Source organism: Symphalangus syndactylus, chromosome 1 (assembly GCF_028878055.3).
Source record: "Symphalangus syndactylus isolate Jambi chromosome 1, NHGRI_mSymSyn1-v2.1_pri, whole genome shotgun sequence".
In the NCBI taxonomy this organism is placed as follows: Eukaryota; Metazoa; Chordata; class Mammalia; order Primates; family Hylobatidae; genus Symphalangus; species Symphalangus syndactylus.
Window position 1 is genome coordinate 29,619,373 of NC_072423.2, and position 22,308 is coordinate 29,641,680.

Consider the following 22,308-nt stretch of genomic DNA (forward strand, 5'->3'; position numbering starts at 1 on the left):
AGACACTGAGTCTGCCCATTATTCATGCTGAAATGGAATAAACCTTTAAAAAAAATTTAAGAGCTGATCATCCTTTCCTTTTCTTCCTCCTACTAAGACCTGTAGGAAAGTTCCTATAATTGGCTCATTGTTCTTTACTAGTTTTCCAGTTAGATGTGGGCGATTAGTTTGAACACTAAGAATGTGGGAATCAATTGGCATTCAAGTCTTTATCTGTGACAAGTAATAGGAAAAACAATTAGCAAGTTTATGACTTACATTTTTTGTTTACAGTTAGAGAGCCAGTGCTAAATAAGAAGTTTAGTTTTGATGACAAGTAGGTACTTATATGTGAAAAATGTGAACACCTTTAATGTATTTGAGTTTTCATACGCCTGCTATAATTCAGATTGAAAAATGATTGTCAAATATTTACAAGTGAATTAACTTTGAGAACAGAAATGAATACAGAAGCACAAGTAATGAATGCACCACACCGTGGAATTCAGCGTACATGCACACAGACACGTGTTCATTTCAGTACTAAATTATTAACTTGCATTGTTCTAGAACAAACTGGAAAGGGGATTTGTGGAAACGAACTCTCAGCTTATAGTATCAAATAATTCCTCTAAATGAGAAGATGGAGCACACTGAGAAGTTCCGCTCACCTCTTTGGCTATGGTGGTGATGAAGGCGGGTGGTCTGGCGGTGGCAATGAGCGAGAGGGCATGCCTCGCAGAGCGGGCCGAGTCAGCTGCTGGACTCAGAGGCAACCCCATTGTGATGCTAAACAGGGATCAGAAAAAGGGAAAAAAAGAAAAGAAGCATTAGAAATATAGACTGAAAAGATTAGACACAGCTTATAATGTCAGTTCAAGGTCAATGGGAGCACTCAAACAGTTAGAATATAATGGACTTGCAACAATGGGCAGTGATTAGGAGTCAGGGTGTTCTGGCATCAAATACAAAATGGAATAATTAACCGTGAAGATTGAAAACAGTATGTGCATCTGTCCAAAGTGTTAAAAATGCCTTGTTAACAAATTATCAAGAACTAGTACTGAATACATATCACAAAGCTCAGAATGAGGTAAGAACGAACATCGTGCTGAATATTTTCAAATTTTTTCTAAAAATAGTTAATTATTTATTTATAAAGCCATATTAAAAGACTGTATCTAAGGTTGTATATCTGAAAGGAAGGCAAGATTCACTCCTGTCAATAAAATTGTCACAAGTACTGAGAATGACAAAATTTTTTGTTTGTATATTATTTTTCATTTGAAATATCCTTAGTACCGCTGGTTTATCCTGGTTTAGTACGTTTAGAACCAATCTACTAAACAGCATGCTCCACCAACAGTTATTTAGTACTAATGCCAAAAATTCTATTAGCTGATACTAATTCTGTTTATATAAAGAAGGGATGGCATGATGTTGTCCAGGCTATTTGTAAGACGAGGCACACAATGAAATAAATCTTCCCAAACTCTGAGAATGCCAGGGTCATGATAGGAGAGTGATGCTATATTCACTCCCCACCTCTACTACATGAAAATATCAATATTCTTGATTCCAAGCTTCCTTTATATTATATATAATCCACTGGGAACAGTATCAAGACTTTTACTAAAATGTAGCACGTGATCTGCCCATTAACTGTATACAAGGAGTATTTTGTTACTCAGTATGGGATACAATTATAGTTTCCCGAGTTAAATATTTTTAAATTTAAATATGTATTTGAAGACATATGAACACTTACTCTACTCCAATTAAATGAGTCTATGTGCTTTATGTGTAAACTGGATTGTGTTTACTGAAAATTTTCAAAAAGTTTACAGGTATCTCTATAATTGATCTAAGAACCATTATTTTAACTTGTAGCTGAAAATAAAAATTACATAGGCATTCTCTTCATTGTTAAAGGAAATTCTGCTTATAAGTCTTTGTGACTGTTACACTGCTTAAATCTCTGACTGATAGTAAAACTGTCTCTCTTCTTTTTCCCATACTGAGGGTAGAGACGAAGCAGGGGCTTAGAGGACGAAGTATGGAGAGTTTTCCTTTGATGTTTAACACTAAAAAGAAAGATGTGAGCTGAGAGAACACACACATATTGAACAATGCACAAGCAGAAGGCATCAGTGGGCATCTCTCCACCTCCCTGCCATGGAAGAGCCCGATGCTCTTGGGTCCCAGTAGGAGTTGGAAAGAGGTGTTTTGCGAGAAAGCAGGATGGGCAGTTGGCCAGTTTCTTTTCTAGATTAAACTTGGCTAACTGCAAATTCAGTGAAAGAAATGTTTACTGTGTGAGTAGTGCTGGGGCTAGACTGCTTAATACTTATTGTAAAATTCAGATTATAAACCCAAATTTTAAGTCAAGTTTTAAACAATACAAAAGCCAATTAAACTACACGTAGATACCCTGTGATGCTTCTTTTCATCCATCAATGTGGATGAATAGGGATTGATGATACCGAAAGGCTGTAAACAATCAAAATGTTACATTAATTGAATAATTCTAAACAAAATGAAATCAAGTTTGGGAAAATCAATAAAATCACAGAATGCTGGAGTTGGGAAGGATTTCCCAGGCAACATCCCTGACAAGCAGTCAGCCAGGGAAAAGGAATGTCCATCTCCCAGGCAGCCCCTCCTAGATCTGGAAGGCATGCTACAGAGGAAGAACTGGGTGCAGAGCCCAAGGTCTAGGTTGAAAGCCAGGCTTTCCTGTGTTATTTCATGCCCTTTGCATCTGCTCCAGAATATCCCTATGAAGTGGTTGATACAGGGATTTACAAGCAAGAAGGTGGGTCCGAGAACTTAAGTGACGGGCTGTGTAGTTGTGGATGTCTTTCAGGACAGCTAACCTTTGGAGACAATACAGGGGGGAGAGGCGTGACCATATTGTGGTTACTTGGATTACTGAACCAGTAACATGACTAAACTCAGTGGCTTTGGATAAATGGTTAGATTGCATCTTTGAGAGAAGATTTTAGTGATATAATACTTGGCCTTCAGCTGTTTTATTCAATATTAATAATGGTTTGAATGAAGATACAGGATGCACAGTTATCAGTTGGTGTGGTTATAAAGTTGTAAGGGAGAGCAGCCATATTACATAACAGAACTAAGATCTACAGAGTTATCAGAAAGATCAAACTCAGCTAAATAAAGAAGTCTTATGTGTGGGTACAAAAATGACCAACTTCACAGGTGTGGGATTGGCAATACACTGCTGAACCAGGCTTGTGTACTGAGGATTGCATCTGAAACATAAATATGTGTGGTAGTGATCCTGCTGCCCAAAGAGCTGGGCTGTGTCATGAGAAATACAGTAATAGGGAAAGTGTTACTCCTGCTGTAGTTCATGGCTCTGGGCACCTGTCTGCCCTCCCCGTGGATATACTGCTCCCTAGGTGCTAAGAGAAAGGGTCTGGCTTCTGCAGGACAAGAGTTACAGTGTCCTCCCAGAATCCAGAGAAGTCCAGTCTATCCCCAGCTGTGTGCTGCTGGGACCCCTTGCCATTGGAAACCAACATAAGCAGGATCATAGCAAACTTGCCATTACCTCTAAGTTCTCGCTTCCATCCCTTCTCTGGTTCTTTTCATGGAAAAGAAATGTTTAGTGAGAAGCTAAGAGAGGGAGACAGACACACGCACACACACACACACACACACACACACCCAAAATGAAGAGATACAATCATGTGTGCACTTGAGTGTGGGAGTGGTCAGTTGACAGATCTTCAGGGCTCATGTCACAGTGACAAGTGGATAGTTTCCCCTTACCCTTATGCTGTGTCCTGTGGCCACCCTGGAATGAATAAGCACAACATCTGTAAAATGGGTATATTAAAACATCTACTTCACAGCACTGACAAGAAGACTAAATGAGGTAACAAATACAAAAACAACTAGCCCTGCCAGTTCCTATATCATATGTACAATAAATGCTTCTTCTGACCAAAGATGCTTCTCATAAAAAGAAGCGAAGTGAAGGGAAAATGAGATAAACTATCAGCAGGTCGCTGCTTCAAGCCGAAAGGCCTAGCCACACATCATCCTTCCCCCATGTCAATTGGCCTTGTAAATTTGGGAGAATCAGCAAACTTCCTATAGCAATAAAAATGATAAAGGTTGGTGCTTTGGTGCTGGTTGGTGGGTCTAGAAGAGAAGCTATAGGGTAAGGGGGAAGGAAGTGAATCAAAGACATGTGAACCTATTGCCCACTGAGTTCAGTGGAAGCTGGAAAAGCCAGTGCTTTTGAAGAGGCATCAGTGTGCGCACCTGAGGGATTCCCTCCATTGGCGTTCAGCAGTCTGAGCGCAGGAGTGCAGAATGTGGATAATTCTACAGCTCTGAGGTCAGGGCTCTGCAGTGACCTGTAGGGTATGGCATCCACAGTGCAAAAGTAGGGGGCTATGTGTGTGAGGGTAGAGAGATGGTCAAGGCATAGGGAGAAACCCTGTGTCCCTCCTCTAGTCTACTCAATTCACCATCATCATAGTCATCTTCCCAAAGCACCAACTTTATTTCCTGGTTTCCCTACTTAAAAGTAGCCTTCTCTACCACCTCTAGGAAAAACTCTAAACACCTTGGCTTAAGATTCTAGGCCCTCCATAATCTAGTTCCCTAATTTTCAACCTACTCTTTTCAACACCAATGCTCCTGAGGTCAGGCTAATTTCCAAGCTGGTCCCTAAAGGTCTGTTCCTTTATTTTATTCCAGTATTTTGCTAATGTTTCTCCTCTAGCCCTTTCCCCATTGGTGCAGTCTCCTCCCTCCTCTCTGTTCAATTCTGGTCTTCCCACATGGCATTCTCTAACTACGATAGCACTCATTGACTTCTAGTGAAACAAAAATAATCAACAGTAAACCCCATTTATTCCAGGCCCTTAATACGAAATCACATTCTGCCAGGCCTTACTAATTAGTTGTATATTATGAACTCTGTACAGATTTGAAACATGCCTGCCAATTCTGTGTATCTCCCCAAAGTACACAGTACAGCCCCTGGACATGGTGGTAGCTCCATAGTTACGCAGTAAGTGAAGTAGCTGGCAAATTCAGCAGGAGGAAAAAAAAATCATTTAAGCTAGTTATTGGACTGAACTGACCAGGCAATGAAGTCAAAGCAATTGATCTGGTAGTCCCAACAGATGAAGTCTAATTCTGCATTTGGTTATCTTTAAAGTCAAGAGTGCATTGTCTGTGTGATATATTTTAATGTGAGATTCTATCTGAATAAAGAAGGACCATACTATCAGAGGTTTGAAATTAAAGGAGTGTCAACCTTATTCTGGAATCTGCATGTAAACATGGAACGCATTTGTGTCATCTGATCCCGCCTATCTGGCTGTTATGCGGATCATCCGTTACACAGGTTTACAGGATGGGTCTTTCGGTTCTCTTTATTCTAAAAAAAGAGGACATGACAGACTCTCTGTTTTACTCAGCATTTCAGTGTACACACCCAATATGAAATATCAGAGATGACAGGTATTTTAAATAAAAATATGAATGGAAAAATAGTCCATGCAGGCTGAGCTCCCTCTTCACAGAACTGCTCATTAATCCTGTTCTAAAGCTCACTCCATCGTGGTGAAAGCATTTCAAAAGTTACATGTAAGAACACTTTGGTTAAATGTCATGATCTAAAATTGTCAGACTTAATCATCTGTCAGATTAAGGGATAATGTAAGAGAATATTCCAGGGGGGCCAGTGGAGGAGACACATAAACTTTCATTGAATAGTCTGAAAATTTTGGTTAATAGGAACAGGGTAATGAAAAGAGGCCACATCAAAAACAAAGACTTCTAAAATGACTTTAAAAATGCATACTTAATGTATAGCCCCTGGGATTCCCATTTTATTCCTTCCTGGCTAAACAGGTATGTTAATATTTGTCCTCAATTTCACAAGATATCTTCAATTCCTCTGTCATGTTGTACCTTTATTTCATAACTCGCAGGTGGCATTGAGTTCCTAAACTCAAAGGTGGCAATTCCTCCCTCAAATGTGTAACTTTAAGATCTGTTTCCTATATGCTAAATACAATTACAGTGAATAAAAACTATGCTAATAGGATTTACTTATATGGCTTCCTCAGATTATAAATTTTCTATTAAGAATAAATTTCACAGAAACAGGAAAAATATGAATAGCTTAAATATGGAATCCTAAAGCATCTTAGTGTTTGTATGATGTGTTTCTCCACTCCTCATCCCCAAAATTCAAGAATGGTTGAGATTTGAGTTAGCATACAAAAAATGTTTTTCTCCCATTCTATGTAGTTCAAAAAGAATCTTTCTAATGTATGGCACTTATCTGTGTGTCATCAAAGCATGTGTGGTTTCCAGTGACTTTATGCTTCTCTCTGAATGTTTGGTAAACTGTGATGATCCCAGAAAAGCAGTGGGCAGTCTGTAATTCCCTAATGTCCCTCAGCTGTGGCAGTATGTGATGCTCATCCGGTCCCTTCAGCAGCTGGGCCGGCAATGCTCCACTGTTCTCTTTCAGAGTAAAGGCCCTGCCACATGAACGAGGCAAATGGATCAAAATCACAGACCACAACTTAGAGAGATGGAAGTCTAGGCTTCCAAGAGCACAAGAATTTTTCTGCTCCTTTGTATAGTGGGATTTTCTACTGTTTCTATCATGTTATCAATCAATATGTACATAACCATGCTGATCTAACAAAATTATGAATGCATAAAAACGATAATACTATATGTTTCTACCTTTCTCACAATTAGCTGGGGATGGCTCAGTCTATGATTCCAATGAAGTACAGTCTCAATTTTCTCTGAAACAGTTCATCATGAATGAACAGTCCATCCCCATTATTTAAAATTTCCTCACATAAGATTTTACCTGTGAATCACTCACCTTATTAAGGGTGGCAGAGCCATATGGTACAGGAGCTGCAAGATGGGAGTCAGGAAACCTGAGTGACAGTCGGCTCTTCGAGTACCACTGTGATCTCAGCCAAGTTGTTTAATCTGTCTAAACCTTATTTTTGTTTAATAGCACACTGGGGTACTGGATCAGACGATGTTGAAAAAGATTTTCATCTCTAAAATGAAAATCTTTAAATCTCATGACTTTATTCAACATTTGTTGTGTGCAAATCACTTGGCAAATGTTAAGAGTAAATAAGAGTAATTTGGTTATCTTTAAAGTCAAGAGTGCATTGTCTGTGTGATATATTTTAAATAATAATATAGGACACAAGCACTCAGGAGTTTACTGATATGTAAATAAGGCTTTTACAATCTAGAAGGTACAAAATCTTTGATGAAAATATTTTTTTTTTGAGACAGGGTCTTGCTCTGTTGCCCAGGCTGGAGTACAGTGGTACGATCATAGCTCACTGCAGTCTTGACCTCCTGGGCTCAAGTGATCCTCCTGCCTCAGCCTCCTAAGTAGCTGGAACTACCTGCTCCTGTAGTTTTTTAAATTTTTTAAATTTTGTAGAGACAGGTTCTCACTATGTTGCCCAGGCTGGTCTCAGACTCCTGGGCTTAAGTGATCCCGCCTCAGCCTCCCAAAGTGCTGGGATTACAGGTGTGAACCACCATGTCCAGCTGAAAACAATTTTATTAAACATATTTAAAAATCTAAAGTACACTGAAAATTCTGATTATGTACTTTAACAAATTGTTTTAACTCTGTGGATGTTAAGATTTGGAATGCAAGATCGCACAGTATTAGGAGCTTTGGCTTTTGCAATAAGCTAGACTAGGGTTTGAATCTTATTTTTTTCAGTGACTACAATGTTACTCTGGACAAGAGGCAACATCTCTCTATCAGATTCATTTTCTTCTCATCTGCAAAGTGGGGATGATAATGCCTATTTGTTGAACTTCTCTATAACAAGTTGAGGACATTGGAGATCTGAATAGCACAGAAACTCATAGGTAGTAAGCATCCCAGGGCTCTATATCCCTACATAAGGCTAGCTATGTGATAGGTGCTAAAAGCAAAGAAAAAACTCACTGCAACAATCTTTTCATAAAGTAAAGGTATACCAATCCTTTATCTGACCCTAATCTATTCCCCTGAGATAATTGGGAAGGAAATTATGTTTGAGATTTATTTATTTATTTAGAGTCAAGGTCTTGTTCTGTCACCCAGGCTGTAGAGTAGTGGTCCAATCACCAGTTACTGCAGCCTTGGCCTCCGAGGCTCAAGCGATCTTTCCTCCTCAGCCTCCCTGGTAGTTGGGACTACAGGTACATGCCACCATGCCCAGGTAATTATTACTTTTTTTTTTGTAGAGAGGGGGTCTCGCTATGTTACTTAGGCTGTTTTCAAACTCCTGAGCTCAAGCAATCCTCCCACCTCAGCCTCCCAAAGTGCTAGGATTACAGGTATGAGCCACCACATCCAGCCACTGTGTTTGAGTTTTACATGGGAAAATCCCAGTTCAAGTTCTACAAGAAATTAACAAATAAAATTAGCTAAAAATAGCATTTTCCTCCTTTCACCAGATGTTTGGCATGCCTGTGCTTTCCTACCCCTTTCTTTCGCATGCCCCTGTCCTTCCCCTCCTCTCCTCATAATTACTCAAATGACAGATCCAAATGAAACCCCTCCTTGCATCCCCTCTGGTTACCCAGGGTGATTCATTTCACTATGCCCTGAATGTCTATACTTTTCACCTTCCTTCTCACTTTGTGTCATGGTTATTTGGGGGCAGATCTTGTCTTTCCTGTAAGACTGCAACTGTCTTGAAGACATGATCTTTGATTCAAATTTGCAACTACAGAGAAAACCTAAGGTTGTTCCTTTCACATATTAGTTATTCAATATGCTTGATTCATTAATAAATAAAATTTGGCAAAATATCTGAAAACACTAGAAAACAACTGTAGATATTTTGATTTCAAAGATGTAAAACTGCATATCATGTTTCTAAAATAAAGGTGTAACCAATTCTGAAAAAAATACTCTATTTTTTTAAGAGTCGGGTCTCACTGTTGCCCATGCTGGAGTGCAGTGATTCGATCATGGCTCACTGCAACCTTGAACTTCTTGGCTCAAGCAATCCTTCCCCCTCAGCCTCCTGAGTAGCTGGGACCACACGTGTATGCCACATGCCCTGTTCATTTTTTATTTATTTATTTTTTAGAGATGGGGGGGTCTTCCTATTTTGCTCAGGCTGGTCTCAAATTCCTGGGCTCAAGCGATCCTCTCACCTCAACCTCCCAAAGTGCTGGGATTACAAGCATGAGCCACCAAGCCCAGCCAGAAAATACCCTCTTCATCTCGAGGCATATACAGTGTTTTAGGAGACCTCTTAGGAGTTAGCTCAGCAGGAGATGTCGGGACATGGAGGAGAGTCAAAAGGGAACTCTGCCATGGTATGTGTTCTCCAGACAAGGCAGGGGACCTGACTGGTTGCCCCTCCACAAAACCCTTGCCCTCATAAACTCACAAGAATATGAAGAAAGTAGGAAACACTGCTTATTTTTTTTTTCTTTTTCAATAAACGTGAACTGAAATTTTAAAAAGCACAGGCCTAACATAAAAGCTTCTTCATAAAGCAAGCTTAACATCACAGACAGAAGCAAGGCGGCTGAGCACCGTTACTGTGTACACAGTAAATCAGGCACAAAAAGGGGCAGCCCAGCAGGGCAGCACAAGGGTAAGATCCACACTTAACCCCCTGCACACATCGCTGCTCCACTTCCCACCATCTCAGGCCTCTGCACCCTCTGCTGAGTGTGTCACGGATGTAACAGGCCATTTTCCATCTAAATCTTGTTATAGATTAATAAGCAAACATTTTCTTGCTTATTATGCAATTTATCATGATGAAAATTACATTGGACTCCTCAAGGCTACATGCTGATACATTCATTTATTCAGAGCTGTGTATAGAAAGTCATACTAATCTTCATGACAGAAAAGGATGTAATAGCAAGATTTAAATTGCCCACTAAAAACTTCAGTGTTTGTGTCTGTGGACAAACTACATGTAGATAAGACCTAAGCGCATCTTTATGCTTGCTGGTACAAGCCTAATGTAAATTTATTTAAAAACAAAATCAAACAAAATATTAAATACTAACCCTGAATAAAAGCCCATCACTTCTCCTCCCAGGCAACAAAACAGTGTATACTACTGAAATTGTGTTTTGATCAGATTTAAAAATAGGCTCCAAATTAAGTCAAATTTCAGACAATCGAAAAATGTGAATGTCTCAAGACAAACCAGGAGAGCTGCAATAACAGAAGCCAGCACTGCTGACGGGTGGCGGGTGCACACGGCAGCTGCAGGCAAGGGGAGGGCAGAGGTTGAAAAGATGTTCTAGGGCTTCACACAAAGGCCAGCTGCCTCGTACTATAGGCACAGACTCCTGGGCTCAAATTGCCTCCTAATCCTTCAAGTCCCATTGAGAATCTTCAGTCCTCCTGTATCCAGAAAACTATCTTGCCTACCATTATGCTAAACTGCTCATTCTAGAGTCAGGCAGCTCTTGATCTGCTGAATACAAGGACCTAACAATGGCATCACCACCAGTACTTCTGCCACATAGGAAGACATTTCATCTCTTAATATATGCTCACTCTTCTAAGTAATTTGCAAATATAAGTCCATTTAATGTATCTTACGAGACAGGTACTTTAATTAGCTCCAACTTGTAGATACAGAGAGGTAAAGTAATTTGCTGGAGGGCATACGGCTAGGGAGATACCGAGGTAAAGTGTAGGATGCATAGTAGTATGATAGGAGGTAACTCGGGGGCAGGCAGCAGCTGTTTAGGTTTGAAATGAATGTCCTCTACCAATCTTCTTGGGACTTTATGCTGGCAATGCCCAATCTGTAGACAAAGCCACAGCGTTCCCACTCTAGCCTTCAGTTGCTTCTCTGGTCTCTACTTCCTGAGCATAGAGCAGTCAGTAGAAAACTATGGACCCTGCTACCTGACTTCAAACTATACTACAAGGCTACAGTAACAAAAACAGCATGGTACTGGTACCACAACAGAGACATAGATCAATGGAACAGAACAGAGCCCTCAGAAATGATGCCACATATCTACAACTATCTGATCTTTGACAAACCTGACAAAAACAAGAAATGGGGAAAGGATTCCCTATTTAATAAATGGTGCTGGGAAAACTGGCTAGCCATATGTAGAAAGCTGAAACTGGATCCTTCCTTACACCTTATACAAAAATTAATTCAAGATGGATTAAAGACTTAAATGTTAGACCTAAAACCATTAAAATCCTACAAGAAAACCTAGGCAATACCATTCAGGACATAGGCGTGGGCAAGGACTTCATGTCTAAAACACCAAAAGCAATGGCAACAAAAGCCAAAATTGACAAATGGGATCTAATTAAACTAAAGAGCTTCTGCACAGCAAAACAAACTACCATCAGAGTGAACAAGCAACCTACAGAGTGGGAGAAAATTTTTGCAACCTACTCATCTGACAAAGGGCTAATATCCAGAATCTACATTGAACTCAAACAAATTTACAAGAAAAAAATAAATAACCCCATCAAAAAGTGGGTGAAGGACATGAACAGACACTTCTCAAAAGAAGACATTTATGCAGCCAAAAAACACATGCAAAAATGCTCATCATCACTGGCCATCAGAGAAATGCAAATCAAAACCACAGTGAGATACCATCTCACACCAGTTAGAATGGCCATCATTAAAAAGTCAGGAAACAACAAGTACTGGAGAGGATGTGGAGAAATAGGAACACTTTTACACTGTTGGTGGGACTGTAAACTAGTTCAACCATTGTGGAAGTCAGTGTGGCGATTCCTCAGGGATCTAGAACTAGAAATACCATTTGACGCAGCCATCCCATTACTGGGTATATACCCAAAGGACTATAAATCATGCTGCTATAAAGACACATGTACACGTATGTTTACTGCGGCACTATTCACAATAGCAAAGACTTGGAACCAACCCAAATGTCCAACAACGATGGATTGGATTAAGAAAATGTGGCACATATACACCATGGAATACCATGCAGCCATAAAAAATGATGAGTTCATGTCCTTTGTAGGGACATGGATGAAACTGGAAAACATCATTCTCAGTAAACTATCACAAGGACAAAAAACCAAACACCGCATGTTCTCACTCATAGGTGGGAATTGAACAATGAGAACTCATAGATACAGGAAGGGGAACATCACACACTGGGGACTGTTGTGGGGTGGGGGGAGGGGGAGGGACAGCATTAGGAGATATACCTAATGCTAAATGACGAGTTAATGGGTGCAGCAAAACAACATGGCACATGGATACATATGTAACAAACCTGCATATTGTGCACATGTACCCTAAAACCTAAAGTGTAATAACAAAAAATAAAAATAAAAAAATAAAAAAATAAAAATAAATAAATAAAAAAAGAAAACTATGGACCCAAAGCATGCCAGAACTTAAGGGAATGGCAAAGCAAAGGGCTAAGAACTCTACTTTTAAAAAAAAAGTTAACAAGGACAAGAATGAAACACCATTCATTGAGAAAATCCAAGTGGTGGTAACATTTTCATTAAGGACGGCATTATGGGACAGTTCAAGAATTCCAACCACTTCATACCCACTGGGATGATCATACTAAAAAAATAAAAAAGAGAGAAAGAAAGAAAAAACCAGTGTTGGCGAAGCTGTAGAGAAAATGGAACTCTTGTGCACTGCTGGTGGGAAAACAGTCTGGTGGTTCCTCAATAAGTTAAACATGGAATTATCAGATGACCCAGAAATTCTACTCCTACATATCTACTCAAATGAAAACAGGTGTTCAAATACTTATGCACAAATGTTTATAGCAGCTATATTCACAATAGCCAAAAGGCAGAAACAACCCACATGTCCATCAACAGGTAAATGGATTAACTGTATGTGATATAACCATGAATGGAATGTTATTCGGCCATAAAAAGCAACAAAGCACTATTATATGCCACAACATGAATGGAATTTGAAAGACATCATATCAGTGAAGAAGCCAGTCACAAAGGACCACAGTTTGTATGGTTCTGTTTATATGAGATATGCAGAATAGGCAAATTCACAGAGACAGAAAGAAGATTAATGGTTGCCAGGGCCTGGTGAAGTGGTAACAGGGGAGGACTGCTTAAAGGGCATGGGGCTTTCATTCAGGGTGACTTCTGTGGGGACTAAATAGTGGTAACAGTTGCACAACACTGTGATTATACTTAATGCCACTGAATTGTACACTTTAAGATGGCTACAGTGGTAAATTTCATGATATGTGTATTATACACCAAAAGGAAACAAAAGAACTCTTTGCAGGAATCAGGAGGCTGAGTTTTCAAACCAACAGTAATCTCCACCACCAACAGGACCTGCTGCCCCATCAATCCTAGTCAGTTGGTCACCACTTGTGTTTCCCACCTATTTGACTTTAGCAACTCCCTCAGTTCATCTTCCTCTTGTAGAACTCTCTCATCATTGCTTCCCTGGATCACTGCCACCTCCTCATGGCTGGTCCTTTACTGTGTTTAAGTGAAACCTCAACGTAGTTGATTTAAAAGCTAATATGAGTGTGGAGGAGCAATTCCCCAATTTGGCCACATATGCTGGCCATAGTCATTTCTGATCAAGTATCAGGTATTTAATATATATATCATTTTCCTTATAAACAATATTATACTATTATTAGCAAGTAATATTTCACGGTATAACATACAATTGGAAAACTATGTCACATAACATTCACTGGCTCAGGGCTAAATCTCGATTGTGTTAAAATTATAGAAACATGCTTTCTTTTCATTGTCCATATTCAAAACTTCACAAATTGAGACACTTGGCTATTTTTTTGTCTATTAAACATGAACAATATATACAGAATGATCAATAAGCCCACCAAAAAAACCCCTAAAACAAAAAATGGTGACAAATTAAATTAACCAGAATCCGCACATACTTGGCAAGTTGTTTCTCAGCATCGGCACAAAGTTCGAGAAGCCCCATCAGAACAGCGGACACATCCATGTAAGGCTCCCAAACAGTGAACCCGCGTCCAATCAGATCAATGGCTGTTCTTCGGATAGTGCTGTGTGGAGGAAGTTTGGGGCTTGGAGGCTGTAGCAGAAGAAATGTCAGTGCCTTGCCTGAAATTACAGAATAAAAGAGCAAAAGGGGAATTTTACTTTTGTAATTCTTTTGAAGCATACTTACAAAATATAATCCATTTTTGATTTTTTAACTGAAAAATGTATCGAACCTCAAGACTACACAAGATCTTGAATAAATGGTTTGCTCAGCCACATTCTTTGAAAAGTTAGGCTATATTGTTTTATACCATATTCTAAAGTGTTTTAATTACATATTATATGTAAATGAGTATATATAATTTCAAAACATATCAGTGATCTTAAATTCCAAACAACGTTTCTCCCTAACTCAGGGTCTTGCAAAGTAGAGATGGTTTCCAATAATGTAAGATGGTATTTCTTAGCCTTTCTTCTGCATCTAACACAGTTCATATGTAAAATACTCCCCCTCAGTAACACCTCTCATTACAGGCACGTTGCAATGAAGGATAGAGAATGTAGAACACGTAGTTTGAAAAAGCTTCCCTCCTGAAGCATCTATTTTCCTCTATATTCTGGTGTATGTACTGATATAGAACAATGATGTCAAGTATGTGGTAGGCTCTTCATATGATTTTGTTAAACATGTTAATAGTTCACTATTATTTCTAAATCTGATGAGATGACCTAGATCTTAGTGAACATGTATTCCTTTATGTTGAGGATGATGCTGACAATTTGTATACTTACGTCTAATGGCTATTAAGCCACAAAACTTTATCTACTTCAGAAGGCATTTTGACATTTAAAAAAGAAAACCAGCAAGGGTTACAAAAAGCAAATTGTAATTTAGAAGAGTTTTTGTTTGTTTGTTTTTTGAAGGGAAGAAAGAAAATAGTTCCTAAGTCACAGAACAGTACAGCATGCTGATTAAGAGGAACACATGCTTCAGGTTTAAAACAGGGAATTAACCACAGTTCCATAAGTTATCGCGGGCAGGCCTAGGAAGGTACTCACTCACTAAGCCTGATTTTTCTCATACTGTTGGGCTTATTCTGAATACCTATTAAACATGGCTCTTTTCTAAATGAAGAAAATGGCATATAGACTTTAATACAACATATCCGACCAACAAAAGCATATAATAATTTTTATATTATAGTCAATTGTTAGATGAGAATGTATTGAAATGGAAAGGATGAGAAGGGAAGAGTATTGTAAAGCCAGGATAAGAGTCAGTGGAAACACTGAAAAGTAGTGATTCTGAATTTCTTCTCAGTCACGGAACCCTTTAAGAATCTGATGAAAGCCATCAGTCCTTTCCCCAGGAAACTACACACACAGTCATACCCATCAAATTCTGCAGAAGAATGTCAAGGAAGCCATGGATTGTGGATTAACAATTCCTGCAGTAAACTAAACAACATCCCAAAATTCATACTTCGTATGTGTATTTGTAAATTTTACTCTTGTATTTAACCATATAATTATAATATGTAAAGCTTCATGTTTTACTTTTGGATCAGAAAAATAATAAACTCCTTTAAAAAAGGTACCACACAGTTTTCTATTTTCTGCCAGCACATACATGTCCTTTTATCATATGAAATGCTCATATTTTTAAATACAAGCATTTCCCTTTTCCTCAGTAAGTCTGTCTGCTCTTTGAGGGTAGAAACTGTGTTTCACATAACTTTGCATCTTCTAAACCACCAACCACAGTGCACACATTATTTACATAAATGAAAAATAGGTCTGCTTTTACTGTCAGAATATTTCTAATACAGCTTCCTGCCCCACTTTGTCAGAATGATATTTCAAAATGTCTAGTAATCTACCATTTTCCTGTTTATTTTTTACTTCTTGGAAGTCATAAGAGCTATAGAAAAACTCCAACTGCTATTCTCTGCAGACATCCTGAAACACCAGCAGCCACGGCTTCCAATCTAAGCAATAAGGGTCTCTGGAGGTGAATCCTTGCTAAATATTGCAAAAGGAGGTAAAGTTTCCTAAGTACAATCTTTTACAGCATTTCAGTCATCATTTTCCTTAGTGGCACTTTACCATTTTTGTATTCATCACAGATGGGAGCATACAGGCAACACTAGAGACCTTACTGATTTCTAAGGGCCTCTGTGTTGGGAGCTCTAGAGGAAGCTTCCTCACCACTCTGGACAATTTTTTCCTGAGAGTGAAAGTAAACAATAAGTGGTCGATGTTTTGATATTTTCCGTCACTGTTCTGACAAAGTGGGAAGGACAGCACAGGGGAACTGATCACTTGCACTTGGATGAAATGACAGAAAAGCGTTCTCCTTTTCTGCCTCCTTTCAAAAGACCCTCCTTTCAGAAGGCCCTGGCTCTACAAGGGCCACAAGAGTGCCTGCTGCTCCTCTGTCAAGCATGGCCTCACTGTGAGAATGTGTGGCTCAGCAGAAAACACAGGGTCCCTAGAGCACCAACATCCCTTCTCTTAAATCATTTTCTATTTCACTCAACGATCTCATAAGTAAAATTCCCCTACAGCATCTCTCCTTCTTTAGTTCAAATTATAGTGTCCAAGTAACATAAAGTTAAAAATCCCTACAGTTTTGGCAGGGCAGTTTTTACAGCTCTGGCAGGCCATGTGAGGGCATTAAAAGGAGAGAGGAAAATGGGCTACTCTACACACAAATTTCAAATCTACCGGTAAGAGTATGATGTTTTCTCTTTTTCAGGGAGCTGTTTTGGAATTACAAAGATGTACAAATGTTAAAACTCCCTATCTATCTCTAACAACTTTTCCCAAATAAAACATGTAAATAACAGAAGTGAAAAAGGATTTTCAAGTTAAACCTTTTGATTTCTAGCCTTGTTGATCAATAGGAAGCATACTACTTTTCTGCTACTAGCATTAATGACAATGATGTTCTGAAGGAATAATCCGGGATGCCTAAGACTTCAAACTTCTTAATCATCTACTCTTTATGCTGATATTAAGAAATCAGCCTTTAAAAAATATTATGTAACAGAAAGATACAGCTAAATTTATTCCTTTCTTAACTTTTATTGTATTCCCTAATTTAGGGGTTTTCTAATTTATAATTCCATATGACACAGGTGCTCTGCAGCATGGATCAAAGAGGACCAAATGCTGAAATTAAGATAATGATAGGTCTTCCCTTTTGATAAAGTCTCAGGACAGAATTTTATGAATTTTGCCTCCCATAATTTTTCTTAAACAGTTGGTATTGAGTAAAAGTTGTATATTTTAATCTGTATAAGATAGAATCTAATTTTGTAGAAAATAAATATTTTCTTATTTTATATAAATGGACCACTATTCCACAGTATCTCACTGAGAGGGCAAGGTGGGGAATGATGCTACCATTGACCATCATCACCAATCCCTTCTTAAAGGTTCTCCAGTGATGGTATGAAAAAGTTCAGCTAACTGGCCTGGCATTCAGTCAAGGATTTTCGCATTTGGTGCCAACACATCGACTGAAAGATTCATGTAATACCTATGAATTGCATATTGCTATACTCTACTATGTGCTAGGGAAAAAAGGAGAATAAGACTCAGTTCCTTCCCTTAAGGAAATTTATTATAATTCAGGAAACAGGAGCAAACAGGCAATCTGAATATATTGTGCATTGTGTTATAATTTTTATAAGCACAAGATATCAAGACAGAGCTTAACAGAGGCACTTAACCTCATCTTGGGGGGTATAAGAAGGCTTCCAGGAGAAGGTGATCTTTATGCCACAATCTTAAAAATAAGTAGGAATTAGCCAATTAAAGGAGAAGGGAAAGAAAACATTCCAGGCAGAGGAAACAGCATGTGTAAAGACCAGGAAATGAAAGAAAACATGGCAGGATCAAGGGGTTACATGTAGTAAAACATGGATAGAAACTGTGTGTACGTATGGTTGGGGAAGGGATAAATGGGTGAAGGGGAGAAAAGGGCAGGGGGGATGAAGTATAACAGTGAAACAAAAGGCAAGACAGGTTATTACCGCTCCAGGACAAAGGGCCTTATATGCCATGCTAAGGAGTTTGTTTATTCTGGTGATAAGAAAAAAACATTACAAAGTTTTAAGCAAAGGAGAGATCTGATCACATTTCATTTTTAAAAAATCAGTATTTGAGGTGTCATGTGATTAGAAAAGGGCAAATGCCCTTTTAATTCTGATCTTCTCATTGCCAGCCAAATGGGATTAATTAGAACCATAGAATTTCTGAATGGAAAGACCTTTAGAAAAATCTGGTATATTTCTATGTTCTATGAGATAACAGAACCATAGAGGACAAGTGGTTAGGTGTAGCACTGGGTAAGGAGTTGAGGTCTCTGTGGCCCCAACAATATGTAATAACCAGTACACAACTTATATCCTTGTGAACATGTTGTATTCATGACACTACCAACTATGGATTCAGAACTACATCTACAGCCAATCCCAAGTCCACTTTCTCCTCCTTCAGAAATAATTTCAGCTGAGTTACGAGCATCTCCCCAAAACAGAAGATTAAGTAATGTTTTATCTTTTCTCAAACAATGAGTTTTTGTCACTGATGCAACAGTTAACAATACCAAGGTTCCTGTAATTGTCTTCGCTCTAACTCAGTTGCATCATGGCCACAAAATGGTTAATTCCACATCCAGCATAGCATCCACTTCCCAGGCAGGAAGTGGGAAGAGGGTGAAGGACAAAAGGACATGTGTCAGTTAAGTCCAGCTCCTTTTAAAGTCTAATTACATATTTCATTGGCCAGAATTATACCATATAATAATTCCCTACTTTCAAGGGAGGATGGGAAATGCAGTTTGTCAGCTGGACATATTGCCAGTTTCAACAAAACTGAGGCTTTGTGACCTGGAAGGGGAGAATCGTATGGGGTAGGTAGCTACCAATTTCTACTGCATCTTCCCTGCTTATGTTAGAATGAAATTTTTCCTTTTAATATGGCAAATACTGCACACACAGTGAACAAACACAAATATACTATCTTTTGGCGTTTATTCTATTCCTTAAAGCTATTTTTATGTATTTATTAATTTACCTTTCACACTTGCTAAATAGGTTAAGTTCCCTGGGCCAAATGAGATTCAAGAAAAACACTTTTATGTTTGGCCTAAGGCTTAGCACAGTGCTTTATACTCAATAAGAACTTAATATATAATTGTTGCTTTGGTAAATGTTGAAAATTACTTTATACCATATGTGCCTAGCACAGTCAAAATTATGCACAGGTCAGAAATTTCTAAGAGTCTGCTACAAACTTGTTTTGGACAATGGCAAAGTTTCCAGTTATATGGTGAAATATGAAAAATATAAATGATGTACAAAGTCTTTTTCATAAAGCTATATTTATTCAATGTAAAGGAGTGCTTATTCTGAGGTATGGTCTTACTATTTTGGTGAGGTGATTTTCTTACCACTTTTTTTGGTGAATACATTTTTTTAATAGAGTCGTATTCTCTAATGTTTATAAAAAACAAAAAAAAATTGAAATAGTACTAATACATGCCCTCACATTTTATTTTTAGAAATTTTACTGGTCCATGATATCCAAAAGACTGGAAATCATTGCCATTTGTAATAAATTTACTGTCCTGGGGTAACTAAAGAGCACCTTCTCTATCTAAGTAACACAAGCAGTAAGATCTTTTACTAGTCACCCGTCTTGATTGAAAATGTCAAAAGACTCCTAACTCAACTTGTTATAGGATGGAATTCAGCATTATTCATGTCAATCTGGGGCCATCTTCAAGATTAAGTTATCAAATTAGTGGTGTTTCTTACCTATAAACTAGGTGAGCAGTAGAGACACTGCAGCAGCTTTATAGTGAGAATTTAGTGTGTAACATCTCAGCACCACCCCTGTATGTCGGGCCAAATGTACAAATAAACTACTGAAATGCAGACAGACTCAGAACACTAGAAGACAAATCAAGATGAAACAAAATCCTTTAAAAAGCAGAAAACACTTAAAATCCAGCATTGGATACATCACAATGAACGTAGACCCTCTGGCTGTTGAGAAATGTATTCTGCTATGCTGTCAAGAATAATAATAGCTCAAATTTTAATGCTATTAATTCATATCAAATTTTTAATTTTCTTAAGAGTCCCAACTTGAATTGTACTGTTTTTTTTAAGGTGTTATGAGGTAATATGAAATAGCAAAGCTGCAAGAAAATATTTATACTTTGCTGTAACAGCAAAATGCTAAAAACGAGAAAAGGATTGAGGCAAAGAGAGCAAAATACAGCCTACGTAAGCTGTGGTTAAATAGATGACAGTATTATACGATGGGTAACTTGTTGCTCCGGCAAGATGAATATTGTTCAATCATGAACCGACCAATGAAAAATGCCAATGTTTAAAACTTTTGTAGTATCTGGCTATGTATAATGGCTAGCCCTTTTCAAAAAGTCATAACACACACCCACACACATGCATGCACACACATTTGTTCTCTCTTATTACTTAGAATTGCTTAATGAATTTCTTTTTTGGAACATTTATTTATCCCTATCACAAAGCACAGACTCAATTTATTAACGCACCCTACACTTATTGAATGCCTGTTATAGGAAAACACATCATTAACTACAAAGAAATATAGTTACGTATTTTTATAAGCATCACGTATCATTTTCAGCATAAATTTGTTTGATAAATAACACTTTTATATTGCTATTTCACTTTTTTCCTCTCTTACATCTCTAGAACAAGGGTAGGGACTACACCTGATAATAGTACCTTCAGTTCACAGCACATACACAACAGACACATAGAACACAGGCTTTTTTTTTTTTTTGAGACAGAATGTCACCCTGTCACCCAGGCTGGAGTGCAATGGCGTGATATAGGCTCTCTTCAACATCCGCCTCCCGGGTTCAAGCGATTCTCCTGTCTCAGATTCCCAAGTAGCTGGGATTACAGGCGTGCGCCACCATGCCTGGCTAATTTTTTGCACCACCACGCCTGGCTAATTTTTTGTATCTTCAGTACAGACAGGGTTTCACCATGTTGGCCAGGCTGGTCTCGAACTCCTAACCTCGTGATCCGCCTGCCTCAGCCTCCCAAAGTACTAGGATTACAGGTGTGAGCCACCACTCCTGGCTAATTTTTGATATCTTTAGTAGAGAGGAGGTTTCACCATGTTGGCCAGGCTGGTCTTGAACTCCTGACCTTGTGATCTACCTGCCTCGGGCCTCCCAAACAGAACAGGGACTTCTTTTAATCACTAGAATTATTTTATTCATTTAAAACACATACACACAAACAGTAAAATGCCAATGGTGTATACTAATAGAATACCAGAGGTGCCTCACACCTTTATTTTCTTATAACCACAGATGCAACTGGGACATTAGTCATGTAGTTTTTTTTAAAGTTTCCATTTGTGCAGAAATGGCACAAAATAATTAAGGATTTTAAAAGTTGTAAAACTAGTGACATTGTTCCCAGCCTTCCATTTGTAATTTTTATTTCCTTTTTAAAATTTTTGTCTAAGTTCTGGATTAAGAAAATGTGGCACCTATACACCATGGAATACTGTGCAGCCATAAAAAAAGGATGATTTCATGTCCTTTGTAGGGATATGGATGAAGCTAGAAACCATCATTCTGAGCAAACTATCACAAGGACAGAAAACCAAACACTGCATGTTCTCACTCATAGGTGGGAACTGAACAATGAGAACACATGGACACAGGAAAGGGAACATCACACACCGGGACCTGTCGTGGGGTGGGGGGAGGGGGGAGGGATAGCATTAGGAGATATACCTAATGTAAATGAGGAGTTAATGAGTGCAGCACACCAACATGGCACACGTATACCTGTGTAACAAACCTGCATGTTGTGCACATGTACCCTAGAACTTAAAGTATAATAAAAAAAAAAAATTTAGTCTAAGTTTTTCCTTGATGTTTCCCTTAAACCCAAAGACCTCATAGGAATCTGTGGTTACCCACAGGAAGTTTCTAGAACCAGCCATCATAAGCCCCCATAAACCGCCAGTACACCCATTAGAAGACAGTGACAGGCGGTGGATTACTGAGGAGGCTGACAGAGGGAAATGTGGATGGATGGTACACAGAAAGGAGGAGGGGAGAACTCCTCCATGACAAAGGGTCCCTCGCTAGAGGCAAGGGAACTCGGATTGAATGGCAACCAATGCTAACAGAAGACCATTGCCAGAGAGAGGAGTTTTTAGGATTAGAAATTAAAACAGAGTCAAACCATGTTTACCAGGGAGAATAACATTTTCTT

At 38.6% G+C, this 22,308-nt stretch overlaps 1 protein-coding gene across 5 annotated transcripts in view; it reads right to left on the reverse strand.

Annotated features, from left to right (window-relative positions):
* Positions 1-22,308, reverse strand: part of WDR7 (WD repeat domain 7) — a 371,052-nt gene that overhangs the window by 86,394 nt on the left and 262,350 nt on the right. For all 5 annotated transcript variants that reach the window (XM_055298166.2, XM_055298151.2, XM_063641394.1 and 2 more), the window contains 2 exons: positions 13,933-14,119; positions 651-768 (listed from right to left, as the gene is read on the reverse strand). In XM_055298166.2, the coding sequence (XP_055154141.1) occupies positions 651-768; positions 13,933-14,119 (305 nt within the window). The remainder of the gene's footprint in view (positions 1-650; positions 769-13,932; positions 14,120-22,308) is intronic.